Source organism: Aptenodytes forsteri, unplaced genomic scaffold, assembly GCF_000699145.1.
Source record: "Aptenodytes forsteri isolate BGI_AS27 unplaced genomic scaffold, ASM69914v1 Scaffold33, whole genome shotgun sequence".
NCBI classification, from domain to species: Eukaryota; Metazoa; Chordata; class Aves; order Sphenisciformes; family Spheniscidae; genus Aptenodytes; species Aptenodytes forsteri.
Window position 1 is genome coordinate 2,848,181 of NW_008795037.1, and position 15,749 is coordinate 2,863,929.

The 15,749-nt window shown below is 40.4% G+C and overlaps 1 protein-coding gene and 1 long non-coding RNA gene across 2 annotated transcripts; both read right to left on the reverse strand.

Annotated features, from left to right (window-relative positions):
- Positions 1 to 2,689: 2,689 nt before the first annotated feature.
- Positions 2,690 to 10,234, reverse strand: SNX20 (sorting nexin 20). The gene is made up of 4 exons (XM_009276717.2): positions 10,081 to 10,234; positions 7,830 to 8,007; positions 6,014 to 6,165; positions 2,690 to 3,455 (listed from the first exon to the last, which is right to left on the reverse strand). The coding sequence occupies exons 2-4, from the start codon at positions 7,993 to 7,995 to the stop codon at positions 2,787 to 2,789; spliced, it is 987 nt and encodes a 328-aa protein (XP_009274992.1). The 5' UTR covers positions 7,996 to 8,007; positions 10,081 to 10,234; the 3' UTR covers positions 2,690 to 2,786.
- A 4,479-nt stretch (positions 10,235 to 14,713) lies between these two features.
- On the reverse strand, positions 14,714 to 15,743 carry LOC103896812. The gene is made up of 2 exons (XR_657434.2): positions 15,166 to 15,743; positions 14,714 to 15,051 (listed from the first exon to the last, which is right to left on the reverse strand). It is a non-coding gene; the product is annotated as an uncharacterized LOC103896812 (long non-coding RNA).
- Positions 15,744 to 15,749: the final 6 nt, after the last annotated feature.

Below are 15,749 nucleotides of genomic sequence, written 5' to 3' on the forward strand. Positions count from 1 at the left end.
AGGGCGCACTTGACGCATATTCAGCTTGCCATCAACCCAGACCCCCAGATCTCTTTGGGTGGGGCTGCTCTCCAGCCTCTCGTTCCCCAATTTGTATGTATAACCAGAATTACCCCATCCTAGGTGGAGAATTCAGGACTTGCTCTTGTTAAATTTCATACGGTTGGTGATTGCTCAGCTCTCTAGTATATCCAGATCTCTCTGTAAGACCTCTCTACCCTCGAGGGAGTCCACAGCTCCTCCTAGATCAGTATCATCGGCAAAACATGTCTCAGGCAGAGACCTGGCACAGCTTCACTCCAAGCATCCAACGGAGCCCTCAGGCTGCACCTGGGCTGCTGCAGGTCTGTCCTGGGTGCCCACCGCCTACGTGGGGGGAGACCCAAGCTCTGCTGAGGTGTCCCAGTGTGAGTGGAAGGTGGCTGGTGAGGGGCTGGGGCTCCTCAGTGCTGCCAGGCAGCACCTCCAAGGGGCAGCAGCCTCCTTGGGGAGGAGGAAGAGGAGGAAACACAAAGCCCAAGACCCTAAAGAGCTGCTGCAAAGAAGCAACATGACCTTCTCTACCAGTGTCCTAGGTCACGTATTTTTTTTGTAGTGTGGAGGGTTTTTTGGTACTAGATGAGTGGGCTACAGATTTTAGGCCACTGCTGCAGGCACACAGGAACACGCCCTCTGTCCACAGGGACACCACAACCTGCAGTGGGTACGAGCAGCAGAAAGAAGCCCGTGGTGTGAAGCTTTCCCTGGTGGCTACAGGTCACGAGTTAATGCACCCGCAGCGTGTCCCAGAAACACGAGCGCTCTTTGGCACTGGAGATTTTAAAGGCCCAGGTAGAGAAATATTTGTCAGGAGTTTAGAGGGGCTGAACAGATCCTTCCATTCCTCATTTCTTGTTCTTCTGGGGATGAGGGGACACCTGCAGAGGCTTTGCTCTTAAGGAAGGATCTCGGAGCAACTCTGTTATGTCAGAAACCTCCCAGCCCAGCCACCACAGTAGTAGGACCAGAGAGAGCAGAGTGAGAAAGGCAGCAGCCTCAGGGAGCCCCTCCTCAAGGGGGCAGTTTGATGCACTTTCCCATTTGGGGGAGGCAAAAGCTACTGCTGTGACTGACACACTTCAGGCCCCCCCATAATGGGGCAGGACTCTTGCCTGGGGGATAGCATGGCGTTAACTCATCCTGATTGTCGAGGCCATGTAATCCACGCACATCTTGGCAAAGTCCCACTCCAGCACCCCGTAGTAAAGACTGTAGAAGAGGAGGGAGATGCCGAAGTCCATTGCATCTTCTGGTTTGATGTAGTATCTGTACCTGGAGTGCAGGCCTGAAAGTACTCAGTGGACTATGTTCAGCAGAGAATAATGACCCATGCCAGCATGACATGTTAATTACAATATTCATGAGAATTAATTTACCAGATTATTAAAATAAGTGTATGGGAGAGATAATAGACTTGAGGGAAATTACAGAATCAGGTAAATAGAGACTTTTTCAGCTCTTAGGAAGCTTTCAGAGGAGTGTTAGGGCCAAGACAAGCTTAGTATTTGTATATGTGGGTTGGATCCCTGAAAGAATTGGCTGTAATATCACAGTGCCACCAGGATGATATTTGCATGGTGTACCAGGCTGTAAAACTAAGGCAACACCCAATTTACATAAACCTCTGAAAGGCAACAGGGAAGCACATGCTTAACACAGACTGTCTGTTAACCATGTGTCTCACAGCTTGATAATCAGAATTAAATGCTAGCATTATATTAGCCAGATGTTTTCCTCAACAGCACCCTTCTGTGGTTCCTTTCCATTATGTATATAGCGCATGTGGTATGAATTTTCTACCCCGGTCAGAGCTGTACTTAAAGATCACCCCAAACAAGAATGTGCCTTCAGTGCAAGTCATAAAACTGTATCAGCTACAAAAGGGAAATGAAGCATATTCCCTCATCTCTGATGGAATGATCATTGCTTGTATTTTTTGCTTCTACCAAAGCTGATTGTAAACCTCCCCCCCAGGTCCTCCCACCCACAGCAGTTGACTTCAGCAGGAACAGGACCAATCCTATTCTCAGACATGGCAGGTGTTGTCTGACCAGGCTTCAGCTGGAGGAGTAAAAAACTATATTCAGTGTCTGAAGATGCACCCTTTAGATTGCATTGACTGAGAAGATATTTCTCTTCTTGAAAGGAAGTAGTTTCCACATAAGTAAGAAATGCCTCTGATTCTGCAGATTCTTAAGTGCTTTATTCATTGTATTTTCCTACTCTGACTTTTCACACAAAATAGGCTATGTTCAAAATAAGCAAATCATAAATGATTTTTTTGTTGCAAATTTCTGTCCAAAAACCTTAATAAGCTTAGGTGCTCCTCATACCTGTAGAGTAAATACAATATTTTCCAACATAAATGTTAATGTCCCTTTTGAACATGAAAGATATTTAATTTTTTTCTATTAATATAAAGTTATGTTAGCCAAACAGGTAATTTCCAGTTCTTACCCTTGCAAGAGTTTGTGATTGGGAAAAGGACCTGACAGCTTTGCTCTTTAATGAAATTGTTTCTTGTGTTCATTGTACATACTCCCGAACCGCAAGTTCTTTCAGGGTAAAAACCCGTATGGGATCTTTTTTTGCTTTCCATTCTTCCAGTTTTTCTTGCAATTTAATTTTTCTATTAATATAAAGTTATGTTAGCCAAACAGGTAATTTCCAGTTCTTACCCTTGCAAGAGTTTGTGATTGGGAAAAGGACCTGACAGCTTTGCTCTTTAATGAAATTGTTTCTTGTGTTCATTGTACATACTCCCGAACCGCAAGTTCTTTCAGGGTAAAAACCCGTATGGGATCTTTTTTTGCTTTCCATTCTTCCAGTTTTTCTTGCAAAGACAGAAAATCCTTGCCAAGTTCATACGCCAAAGCGATCATTGTTTCTAACAATGGAATATAATACCTGTGGCTGGTATGCACACAAAGGCGTGATAGAGCTTTTTCTCCATATTCAAAGGCACTTGCTGGGTTTTCTAGGTCCTTGTGGCACACCACGATAGCAGAGAGAGTAGGGACAATTGAGGCAGGGTTGCCTCTCGTCAGCCTTTCCTGCAGACCAATGACTTCTAAAAGGATTTCCAAAGCTTTGGTGTACTGGCCACCCCGCAGGCAACCATATGCTTCCTGAAGCTCCGGCCTTGTTAAAAAGTCAATAAATTTTTTTGATCTTCGGATATATTTCATAGAATATAGAAGTCTCAAGTAGTCCTTGAAGGCTAATTTTCTCTCATTGATTATTTCTTCTGTGAAGTTCCCTGTTAGAGTTTTTTTGGGAAAGGTCACCTCTTCCATTTCTTCACTAAACTCCTCCAGCAGATTTCTGTGCAGTTTCTCAAAATCTGAGTAACGCCGTTCAATTACAGACTTGTTGCTGTCAAAACTCCCTGTTTGCAAAATGATGATTTTATACATCTAAGCACAATAAAACAGAAAAATAAGCATGAGAAGGACATTCTAGCCCCAGTGCAGTCAGATTTAGTCTGTTACTACTTTGAAAAGACTTTGTGCTTGTATATTCCACCAGCCGAAACCTTCCTGCACCAATTTTATGCATGTAATTTTGTATACTCCTATGGGTTATAGCAGTGCTGCTAAATTAGTTGCTGCCAGAGATTATGGTGCATGCTCAGTGTAGGCCTGATCTTTGAAACCTGCAGCCATCAAATTAATAGTTCCCACCTTCTGCTGTTTTGGACTTTTGTCACCAGACTTAGCCTTAGTATGTAAATAAGTTGTAGATAAACAATACACTAACAGATCCCATCCCGCAAGGTGCTGGGAATGGTGAACTAGACTGAAGCACGTAAAATCACTTACAAAGCATTTCTGTAGCTGTACTTTGTTTCTAACAGCCATGGCTGCTGCAATCAATCATCTTCAGTCAACTGAATGGATTTCCCAGACTTAATATTGTAATGTAATCTATTTTACATTGGTCGTAATACTCAGAAATGTTGTTTGTATCGGACATTTCTAGGGATTTGAGGGTGTTATTAATGCTGTGAAAGAAGAGGGAGTATTTGGCAGTAATGTTTGGTGTGTGCAAAAATAAGATGGAGCAAGTCCAAAGCCTTTTTTCCCCTCTAAATCATTGTCTTGTTATTCAAACTTACTTGGCATATAAATAATGCAAAAAAATGTGACATTTCTACAAAAATCTGTTTGCTATCCAAAATCCTTCACCAACAGCTAACAGCAACGCTGTCCCACATTAACAGTACTCAAGAGTATGTCTTCCTCAGCTCTTCACTAGCCTGAAAATGACTATAATAAATGTGATATTAGAAAAATAGCTGCAAAATAAAATTGTGTTATGCGTTGTACAAATAGATTCTCTTCTGGTCCTGATCCAAGCACAATGATGTTGAGGAAGGGCCAAATCCCTAATGTGTGTAAACCAGTGGAGCTCCACTGAGGCCAGTTTAACTGTGTCACCGTGCACCAGCTAAGGACACGGACTGTTGACCTTGCTGGCTTTTGGACGATGACCGTGTTCACATTCAACTTCACCCTGTTCCCATTGAATTATACAGGAACTGGAGCAGTTCTACTCATGCCAGTTTTCTTTGCTGCTGTTGAAGGGTGCAAACCAGTACTAGCACTAGTGTCTGTCTGATTATCTTCCTTGTTTTTCCTTAAAGAGAAATTCTCTCTTTTAATCTTCATAAATGATCTTTACAAGCGCTCCTTGAAAGGTTTCTAAATTTGAGCTGACTTCTCTGATCTCTTTTCATTTGTAAGCACTGTGACATTTTCCTATACTTTGTCCTGCTCCCTGCTGAAAAGTGTATATATGCCTGATGCATATCCAAAACAATCATAAGAGCAATTTTTTAAGCTATCATTTTATCAAGGGCAGCTAAGTGAATAATTTACAAGTACTTGTTTTTTTATTTGTGGCGTGTGCATAAAAAAGGGAAGAAACCAATTAATTAGACTACGATTCAAATTGGCTAAATTTTGTTGTAATGTAAATCGTTTGGCCTAGGCGTGTACTTATGACTAAGTTTAACTACTTGCACATACACTGCACGATACTCTTGTTCTCCTACAGTTATACTAAAATAATTTTTAACTATTCAACAAGCTGGACACTATTGAGTGTATGCAAGAATGGCATCATCTAAGTAGGTGTGTATAGCATGCAACAAGATCTTAGGACAGTCTCCAGAACATTTACCTGCTTCAAATTCTACCGAGCTGCATCACCCAGTATCAGCAACACTAGTATGATTCTTAGCATTTTTTATCTACAGATCTCAGAGGTTGTTGCAAACAAGGAAAACATCCCTATCTGAATTTCACAGGAGTACTGAGACTTGCTCTAGATCAGTCCTCCTGAAGGCCAGGAGCAGAATCAGAAATAAAAACCTAGCCTCAGTACTGTGAGTAAAGATATAAAAATTCAACCCATTCTGTTGTTCCTGTCCCTCATACTCATGTTTCACCTCAAAAATATGACAGAAATATGCCATCTAATGGAGCTCTAGGTAAGAAAGGGGAACGATCCCAAGCGATCTAGCTGGAGGATGTCTTAGACTTTGTCAACATCAAAGAATTTTGCACTTGTGCTAACATAAATCTCTGATGTGGAAGTTATACAAATGCAATGCAGCTGCTACAGCAGGCTAGCTCAGTGGAAGTGTAACTATATTGGTATTTTTATATCTGTGTGAATTTCCTTAATGTTGACGAGCCTCTGGGTGTTAAGGATACTCACGCTACTAATTTACTTGATATCACTTTTCCACTGCTGCATATTTTGTGAACTGATTGTCAGAGGGTTTTTTTAGGGGCAGATCCCACCAGCTATGCCCATGGGAGAACAGGTTCTACCTGGTACGATCATGGCTTGCAAAACTTGGCCCTCGGTAAGGCTTTCATGTAATGAGGCATGCTGTGTGCTGTGCAGACCCCTGTAGAGTGAATAAAAATTAATGATCTTCTTACATATTCATTTCTTAGCTTACCACATATTTAGATAAGTGGTGCTCTACAATTCTGGTTGATGGGATTTCGAAAAGGAGTTTGACTTGTCTGCACTGGCGTTTTTCATTCCTCCAATATTCCTGAAGCTCCTTAGTGGTCATTGCAGAGTTGGGACGTGGGGATGCATTGGAATCTAAAAACAATATATTTAGTATTTCAGATTACAACCTTTGCCTTTGGAAAGAAAACTCTTATGCATTTACTGTGAAAGGAGAGCCTAGAATTTCTGTTGCTGTAACAGCAAGACCTAAAGACTGATAAAATAAGTAATTTCACTGCTAATAAAGACAGGTTCAGATTCTTTGAGGAAAGCTATTGTGGTCTGAAATCTTGAAAGACACCAAGTGGGCTGCAGAATACAAAGTTATAGAAAAAATACTGACAAGAAGTATTGTATGTCTAGGTTGTAACCTTGGGCACAGTCTGAGCAGGAGGTATGCTTCACCATCCCAGATGTAGCCCTATGAAACGCCAACTCAGACTTCTGAATCAGATGTTTCTCCAGGCTTTGTTGCTAAAATGAGGAGATAGTACAATGCAGCTGCAAATCCAGACATATATTCAAATACTGACCCTATTCAAATATTGGGTTTGTGCAGTAACAGGTGAAAGCTGAGAAAACATGAATATCCTAACCTTAAAGGAGAAACTTGGATAATCAGCTCAGCTGAAGGAGGAATTCTCACATCCTCTTTTTCTTTTGTAGCTGAACTGATGCCACAGTTCAGCTACAAATATTTTATATACCCCCCTTCCTTTCTCTCTCCCCTCACAGTCATATACACATACACACACAGAGACATATATACATATGCATATATAAAAATGTAGGACAGCTGGTTGAAGAGTTTGCTTACAGGGGAATTTGATGTAGCTTTTCAAAAGGGTGATTTCTCTGCCTTTGAAATCTACTGACAACAGTTTTCATCAGGTGGCATATAAGCTAGCAAAGTGGATAAAAGAAATGGAATATTTGTATTTTGGTGGGCACACCAGTCCCAATTTCCAATCAATAATGCCTCTGTCAGTGCAGTCAGCTGAAGTCAGTCTGCAATGTATCTAAACATTCAGACAATGGAGGTGAATGACCACAAACGAATGGGAAGATAACAGCTACATGCAGAAAGAAAATTGTAAACGCATAGTACTCCTTCAGTGGCCCCACTTTTACATGTTCTTAATCATTTGGCCATACAGTTTCAATTATCAAGGCCTCTGGGGTTTGGCTCAATCTCCACAGAGCATATATTTCCTAAGAGATGTGGTGTTTATGACATCTTTGCAGGCTGAAAATCTTGATGAGATTATATATTATTTTGGATTATATATAACATTTTATTTAATAACAGATGACAGCAATCTTAGGCATAGTAAAAGTTCAATGCTGCCTCTTCATAAGGCATGTGAGAGACTACTGCTTGAGATTAGCTTCAATCTTGGTGTCCTTGCTGGTACCGCCGAGAAGTTCAGATTTTGTGATGTACAGAAAGTGCACTCCTGAGACAGGCCATCTGATGATCACTGTTTTGGTCCCTGGTGTGTAAATTAAATCTGGAATACATTTTAGGCGCAATGGATTTAAAATGAAAACTCTCTGTGTATATATACACACCAGGATGTGCATCTGTTTCACTATTGCTACATGATTACTACAGGTTTAATCAAGGCTTATTTTCCGTGGAGTATAGCAGTGTAAATCTGGACTACTGCTGCAATAAATAAAGCAAAGTTTTTTGCTTAAAAGATTAATGGCATAAATAAGCTACATGAAAAATAAAATTAAAGGATAGCATCAACCTTGCAGGTCATCTTTTTCTGGATTTTCTTTTCTCACTTGACATGAAATTTCAGCTTTGAGTTGATTTTGTTCTTCATCAGATGGACTTGTGGTAGAAAATGTAGTAATCCTGCTTACAGCTTCCAACAGTTCCCTTTCTGCTGTGCAGTGTAAGTCTTGGTCCATTGCAAGCTATCACTGAAAGATTACAAAAAATACGACATTTCTTAGTAACATGCCTTTAGAGGATCCAGTCTGGTAATCTTTTTTATTGACTTACTCATTGTTCTCTGTGAACTTGTATGAGGGCAACCATAGTTTCATAAAAAATAAAGTAATAAATAGAAATATCTACATAGCTACCAGTGAAGAACCATTCCTATTACCATTACCACTGAAAGTGTTTGAATATCTTTTTGGCAGATTAAAATCAAACATGAAAACCATAAGAAGTTATGTTGAACAAGATTAGATGAGGAACTCCATTCTTATCTGAGAATTTTGTCATAAACTTCAGTGGGGGCAGATTTTTTCGCCTTGTATTTTGCCCTCAAGCTTGCAAGTATGAGTTCAGATGAACTAAAATCTTGGAGATAATTAGTACAACTAGCAGCCTGGCTCTCTTATACTGCTAGAATTTACAGTTCTCAGGACTCCAAAACCTGCCATCTGTTCTTAATCACAACTTTTAGGGCAAAATAGGGCGATATCTAAAATAGTATAATACTTTCGTCATATTTCATAGTTTCAAGTTCTCTCCAGAGACTTGTCTCTGTACCGTGAGAACAAAACAACTGAATTTGGCAATGGCTAGGTGGAAGGAGAAAGGAGTTTTCTAATTGTTGTACAGAAGCATTCTCCCTTTACTTGTCTTTTTAACCTATATACTGTGCTTGTAGTAGATCTGTATGCCTGTTCTGCTAGGACTACTATTTTACCACATGCTGGTAAAATGCCTAACACAATATACTCCTACTCCATAGACCAGATTGGCCATTCTGCCACATAAATATCTCCCCAGAATGTGTTGGTTTTTTTTTTTCAAATCCTACCTGTTACATCATTGTGTTATACTAGCAGTTGAAAAAGTTCTAAGAGCATCCTAACAACTTTGCCAGTGTGCTGTGTTCTGCTAGTTAGCATGAGAGAAGTGTTGCTCACAATTCAGCCAACGGGTGAAAAGCAAATAACAGAACAACCTACTTTAAAAAAAAACAAACAAGTCTCCCTGCTACAAATGTAAAAATAATGCCCAAACAGTGGTTATTAAGTAATGAGAGGGTTTAGGACAGGGATGTTACTACATATCATTTTGCCTCCACTTGTCTACCACACAGTTATGTGACGCTGGATACAGAGGTGAGGAATCTCCTTCAGCAGACCTATTGATTTCTGGCAAACTGCAAGGCTATAAAAAGAAAAGCAATTACTTTCCCCACTGGAAATAATGGAAGTGCAAACCACTTTCCTCTAACAGAAACCCTTCCTTTGCCTGGCTTGGATAAACACGTAGATACACATTGCCACCCTCCTTAATAAAAGCATCATTATTTTTGGACTTCGGACTAGGAGGTGGAAGTTCTCACTGTTCTCCTAGTCCTCCTTAAGATCTGCTTTTTGAACATGAAGATTAGCCACCTACTTACTGTCTAACTGCTCAGTCTTTTGAAAATCATGACAGTTTATCCCAAGAGCATAAACTTGCAAATATTTGTTTTTGATGTAAAGATAATCTCAAATACAGTAGATTAAATGAGGAATCTGAAAATGGCCGAACAAATTTACGTGACAACTTTTTTCTTGGTTGTGAGTTGGTATAATCTTATAAGCAAAATTGTATTCACATTCAAGATATATATCCTTATATATAACTTTTTATACATATGTATATATATGTGTGTATATAGAAAAATACCACTTTAAAACATGACTTACCAGAGAAACACAACACACTTGCAAATAGAAGAATGCAGAAGTGAACGTTATGATATACAAGTCTTCTGCCTTGAATATGTCTGCCTTGAAATCTATCTGTGCTTCATATAAACAGTTTCATTTTCACAGCTAAAAATAATTGTAAGCTCTTTTAACTAAGCTACTATTTATTTTTACATATTAAAAAAATCCAAACCAATACAAAACCCCTGCAACAAATTACACAATTTTACTTCAAACAGACGCTTATCCTGTTCCGTTTCAGGGTAAATGCCACTCCAACTGCTTCATTGAGTTGTAAGTAACACCAGAAACTGAAGTGCACGGAATACTCACCTGGAAACTGCTGAAGAGCTTTTAGTTGTGGTGCTTGTGTAGTCTGTACGAAGTCATGAAAAGCCTGCTTCGCATTTTCAAAACACAGAAAAATATGTCTGTGTTTTCTTCTAACAGGCACATTCTGTGTTTTACAAAAAGGAAGGAAGAACCCTTGATTAAATCAGACTTCCTCATCCAATTGGCTCACTGGTTCAGTGCTGACTGATTACGCATGAAATTTCCTATCTGCCTCGAACAGCCCTTGTGCTGTCTGCGGGCGAGGCACGGCCTGTTGTCCGCAGTGCAGCTCCAGCAGCAAGGGCAGGTTTGCAAATCTGAGTGTCAGGATTTGCACATGTACTGTGCAAACGCAAAGTGTGGCAGAGGGAAGAGTTCAACAGTAAATACAATTACAAAATCAGTGAAAACTCTGCATGGATTTCTCAAACCAAAAATACACACTTAGCAAAAGAGAGATTAGGAAACAAGAGCCAAAGATGTAAATGTACTTATGTGGAAAAATATGCCCCTTGGGACATCTTTAAAATACATGCAGTTCAGAAAAGAAATTGCAGATGGTACCACAATAAATAGCCTCACTCTATGTAAACTTGCACTTCTGAAAGAAATCCCGATTCTGCACAGTGCTTAAACATATGATTAATTTCAAATATCTGCTTAATTAAAGTTCAAAAAGGAGCATTATCATATCTGACATGACTACTAAACTTGAAATGGGCTGATGTGTGTGCCTAAAATTAATCCTGTGCTTACATTCTTTGTTGAACTGAGGACAAAGTGGAAAAGAATGACGCATTAATCCACATGTCCTTTGGCCCAGATGCTTCCTTTTGCAGTTCACTTAACTTTGGAAATTTGCTTTAAAGCATCAGGATAGCTATTTCTGGGGTAAATAATATAGATGCTATCTTTTTTTAGTAATGTAAGTTTCCCCATTGCCAAAGCTCGCTCACTGAAAAACCAAGCGATTTTAATGCAGCACAAATGTGGGAGGCAAACATCCAAAGGACCACGTGGATCCTGCCCCATACATTCCTTTAGAGCAAACAATTTAAAATAATGTAAAACCAAGGCCATAAACTGGCAATGCTTCTCTTCTGCTTTATTTGCAACATAAAACAATGCCAACTTTAACTTGGACTCAGTCTAAATGTAGAAGTTTTGCCAAAATAGCTGTCAGAATGATGAAAAATCACTCCCATGCAGCTACAGCCATACTGGCAAAAGCCCTAGTGTAGATGCCGTTATATTGGCAGAGTCCTTTAGCCAGTTTAGCATGTTCCATGCAGAAAGTGATTTAAGTTACACCAGAAAAGAAATCTGTGCTTGCCAATACAGCTCTAAGGTGTAGCTATACCAGCCAAGCCTTTTAAGTGTAGACAAGGCATGGGTTTCTGGCTCAAGTCTCAGTCCTTTAAAGTTAGATTTATGGGTTTGGTTACAATTGTGAGCAAAAACCAAGGGGGATTTGAGCGCATTTCACTCACGCTGACAGTTCACAGATGTATCTAAGCTTTGAATTCTTAATCTGTTAATTTATGTGTTGCCAAAAAGCAATGTATTATTTTGTGATGCTTAGTGCTATTGTCCCGCTCTTGATAAAGCTAAAAGAAAAGAGGAAAGTATATTTTTCAGTATATTAAGTATGACCTCTTCTTTCAATTATTTCAGAATAAGTAAGTCCTAGTCAAATTAACCTGGATGATTAAAAAAAAGTGAAATCTGTTATTATGAGCATGGCTGACTGATATGAAATAATTTACAAATCAAGGGCGTTCTGCAAGAATTCTGCCTGCCTCAGCAGAGCCAGCTGTAACAGTCACTGCTGGTTCTTGAACGGGTTCCTCGAGCCCAGAAGCCATGACACCCACAGCGGGTTTAGCAGGCTGCTCCTCCTCATCCTGCTCCCATGAGCTTGGGTTTGGTCCAGACAGCCCCTGGCCCTTCACTGGGACCCAGTGTTGTTACCTGGCAGCATTTTACTTTCCTAAATGTCTACTTGATTAGCACATTCAAAAAAAGTGTACGGAATACAGTGGTGTTTGCTAGCGGAATGCATAACTAGTATCTTTCTTTTTATATTCTCAGTTCCACTTCCAACAGTCAAATACTGTGTAAAGGGTTAAGCAGTGGAAAAGGGGAATTTTCACAATGGCAGCATACCATTCTGAGATGGGCAAGTGCACTTACACCATCAATTTATCTGACTATTCATAAAACTGTGGTAAATTTTAATGGAAAAGCATGTTCTGTCATAGTCAATGATGGAAAAGGGATCCTCATGCACTGGCTCACTCGGAGTTTGTATTCTGTGAAAGCACTGACTTTGTCTGGCATACATAAAGAGCACAGTGTTAAAATGCATCTACCAAGGGATATGGAAGAAGAGTGCTCTGCAGTAACATAGGAACAAGGCAAGGTTAAAATCGTAACACTGCAGTGCATAAAAGTGGTTGTCACAGGAGTTAGGTCCCCCATGCCGATTTAAGATGAAAGGGCTCATTTTGGGAAAACTAACCTGAAAGTTTATGTCTAAAACTTGGTAACCAGCCACCAGATGAGCTAGCCCTGCGATGCCATGTTAAGGATGCCTGTATTGAAAGACCGTGTTTGTGCTTTTGATAGTTAAAGAACCAGAAGGGACTGCTGCAATAGTGTAAAACATCCTGCCTCGATTTATACCCTGATTTAGGCAGTTCACATTTTCCCAATCAGATAGGTTACATAAACCCAGACAGACACAATATTTAACCATAGAATACAAAGCTGGTATCAGCTTGAAAAATTGTGAGATAAACCAATGTTATATACAAACTGCAGTTTACTGCCAGATTTTATTGACATTTTATTATAGGCACAGCAAGGTCTTATTCTTGTTAAAGAATGTGGCTGTAATTATCCCCAATACAAAATACTCTCAACCTTCTGTCCCAAGGAACACAGCTTCAGGCAACCTCATAGAGCCTGTGCTGCTTTTCCCTCTCAGGCCCTAAACTATGTAACTAAATCGTATTTACCAAATCATTCATTAGAACTGTAGATAATGAGAAAAAACAAGAGGAGGCAGAAATACGTAATATATTTATCCAAGCCCCCTTTTATCACATAACTCATATTTAGAAGGTGCTGTAATGTTGTCTTTGATGCTTCTACAAGAACCTTTCCTCTCTTTTTTTAATGCAGCTGGATAAATACCTACCTTTTCCATGTTTGAAGTAGCAGAAAAATTCAGCTGTTCTGCATAAATATTCTGCACTTCTGGGGTGATGCTGTGATAAATGAATACCATACTCCTATCCTGGCACAGAACAAAATTCTGTTCCATGTTATTTATATACTGTTTAATTGTATAGTGTTAAGTCATTTGAAAGCGGAATTTGTTTACCATACTTCATTATTACAAAACATGTCTCTCTTAACAAGAGTGTGGTTTAAAGAAATAATTTGCTGTTTGATGGCAAGTATCTCGTGCTGGTGTTACTGACAGGGTTTTCAACATGAAAGAAACTTAACAGGCCCATTTTATGCTGCCAAAGCCCTGTTATCTACAACTCCTTTATACTTCTAAAGGAGTATGAAGGAGCTTTAGAGTAAACAACAGTCTTGGCCTGCCTTTCATCTGTGGTCTGTCGGTGACACAGAGCTGTAATGCAAGCCCAGTGGGTCAATAGGATATTAACTTGGGTTCGATTTCACAAGCACTATTCTGTCTGTAGAATGACAGACTTTCTAAATGGTCTATGTTGGTCATTTTTCCTGCTGAAATCAGAGGGTTAAGTACATAATTACATGGACTAGAAAAATATTTTTAAATATTTGGTTTTGAGTAATTAGGTATACCACATGTAGTCATTCCTATCTAGTATTCTGGTTATTTTATTCTTATAACGTGTCTGTCCCCTTTTCTTCTCAAATATAATTATGGTGTACTTAGGCTAATACTTATAGTCATGTTCCATGTGCAATTTATTTATACCCAAAATGTGAGCGTAATGGAACTTGGGTTAACAGGATTTATAGCAGGCATGCTAATGCGTTTTGTAGTAGCATAAAAGGCAGCTAGCTCTACAAATGGAGGAAAATGCAGCTGCTGTGTATAGATAGCCACCTTGAGGATCAGCAGAGCAGAACTGGGGTTTACTGTGTGCCCTTCTGCAAAATGAAGAAATGCAATGCAAAAATCTTAGCATCTTTTCACTACTACTTATTGTTTAAAAATCAAACATGACTTTAAAATGCAATTTTGCTCTTAAGTGACTAAATAAAAAGATTAGTGTGAGCATTCTTTCCATAGTAGATGGAATCTCATCGATTCCTCAAATAAACCCCTGCTGGTTTCCGACACTTGGACTGTCCTTTCCACCTTGCACACAACCCACACTAACAATAGCCTGTGTGGCGCCTTCCCATCTTCCTACCAAAAGCCGTGGTAGTGACCCACACCGCTTCAGAGCTCAGACGTGGGCACTCCAGCCCTGCTCCGGCGCTGCACTAGATCTGCTTACTGACTGTCTCTAGATTCTGGAGATCTCTAGGGAACAGGATTAACTGGAACAGCCTATACTTTAGCTAATGTTGAACTGCACGTTACTAAATTAGATAACAACATGTATTAAAAGAATGTTAAAGATGCTAAGAAACCAGGAAAGCGTTTATTTGTATTTCAACATTATTGTAACCACCTTAGGTATGTGATCATATGCTATTTTTTTCAAAGATGCTTCTTGGTAGGAAGTCTATTTCTAGTACAAAGTTTCAGAAGTGTTTTTAAAACGAAGTTTAAAGCACCAGTTTAGAATACTACGCGATTAAAAAAATATTCTCTAAAAATAAATGTTCTTCCGGAAATGCTGAATGCGTGACTAGAGCCTTTAACATAGCCGTCCTGTTGAGCAACTCTTCTATTCCGGAGTTCATTCTCTCATTCGTTATTTAGGAAGAGCTCACCGTGTATAAAAAACACCGGTGCTAAGTGGATAAAATAGAACAGCATTCAGATGACAGTCACATTCAAAAGTAGGTCGGTTAAAGAGAAGCTACATTTGGCTTTTATTAAATCAAATATTCAGCAGCATTACTTACATTTCTTGAGAGCAAAAGTATTTCAAAACTGGATATTGAAGCCAGACCAAGTTTGACATTCATGAACAGCCTCTAGGTAATTCTACAGCAGCGTGCTTCATGAGGGACGCTGCAGTGTACTGGGAAACAGCTTGGCGAGTAACAGCGCTGCAAAAATCGCTCTCGCGCCTTCTCCGGCAAACACGAAAGGCCAATTAAAGTCAGTCAGCAGTTTTTAACCCGGAGAGGTTTCTGACTGCGAACTAGGCTGCCGTAAGGTCCCGAGAGCTCTCGTTTTTTCTCGTCCCCGGGTGTCTCATTTGCAGGGCTGCCGGCTTGCCGGGCGGAAGGCAGCGCCACACGGCACCCCAGGACGCCGGCACCCGCCGCCTGCCGAGCCCCGCGGAACGTCTCCCGATCCGAGGCCCCGAGCCGCCAGCCGCGCTGCGGCGGATCCAGGGCGAGACACGGCCTCGGTTCACCCGTCGTGAGCGCTAAACGGCTACCGAAAAGCCCTCCCCGGGCGCCTCCCGGGCATACAGGCCCCAGGCCGCGCTTCGCCGCGAGCCAAGAGGCGGGACTGCCGCCCGCCGGGGCGACCCACG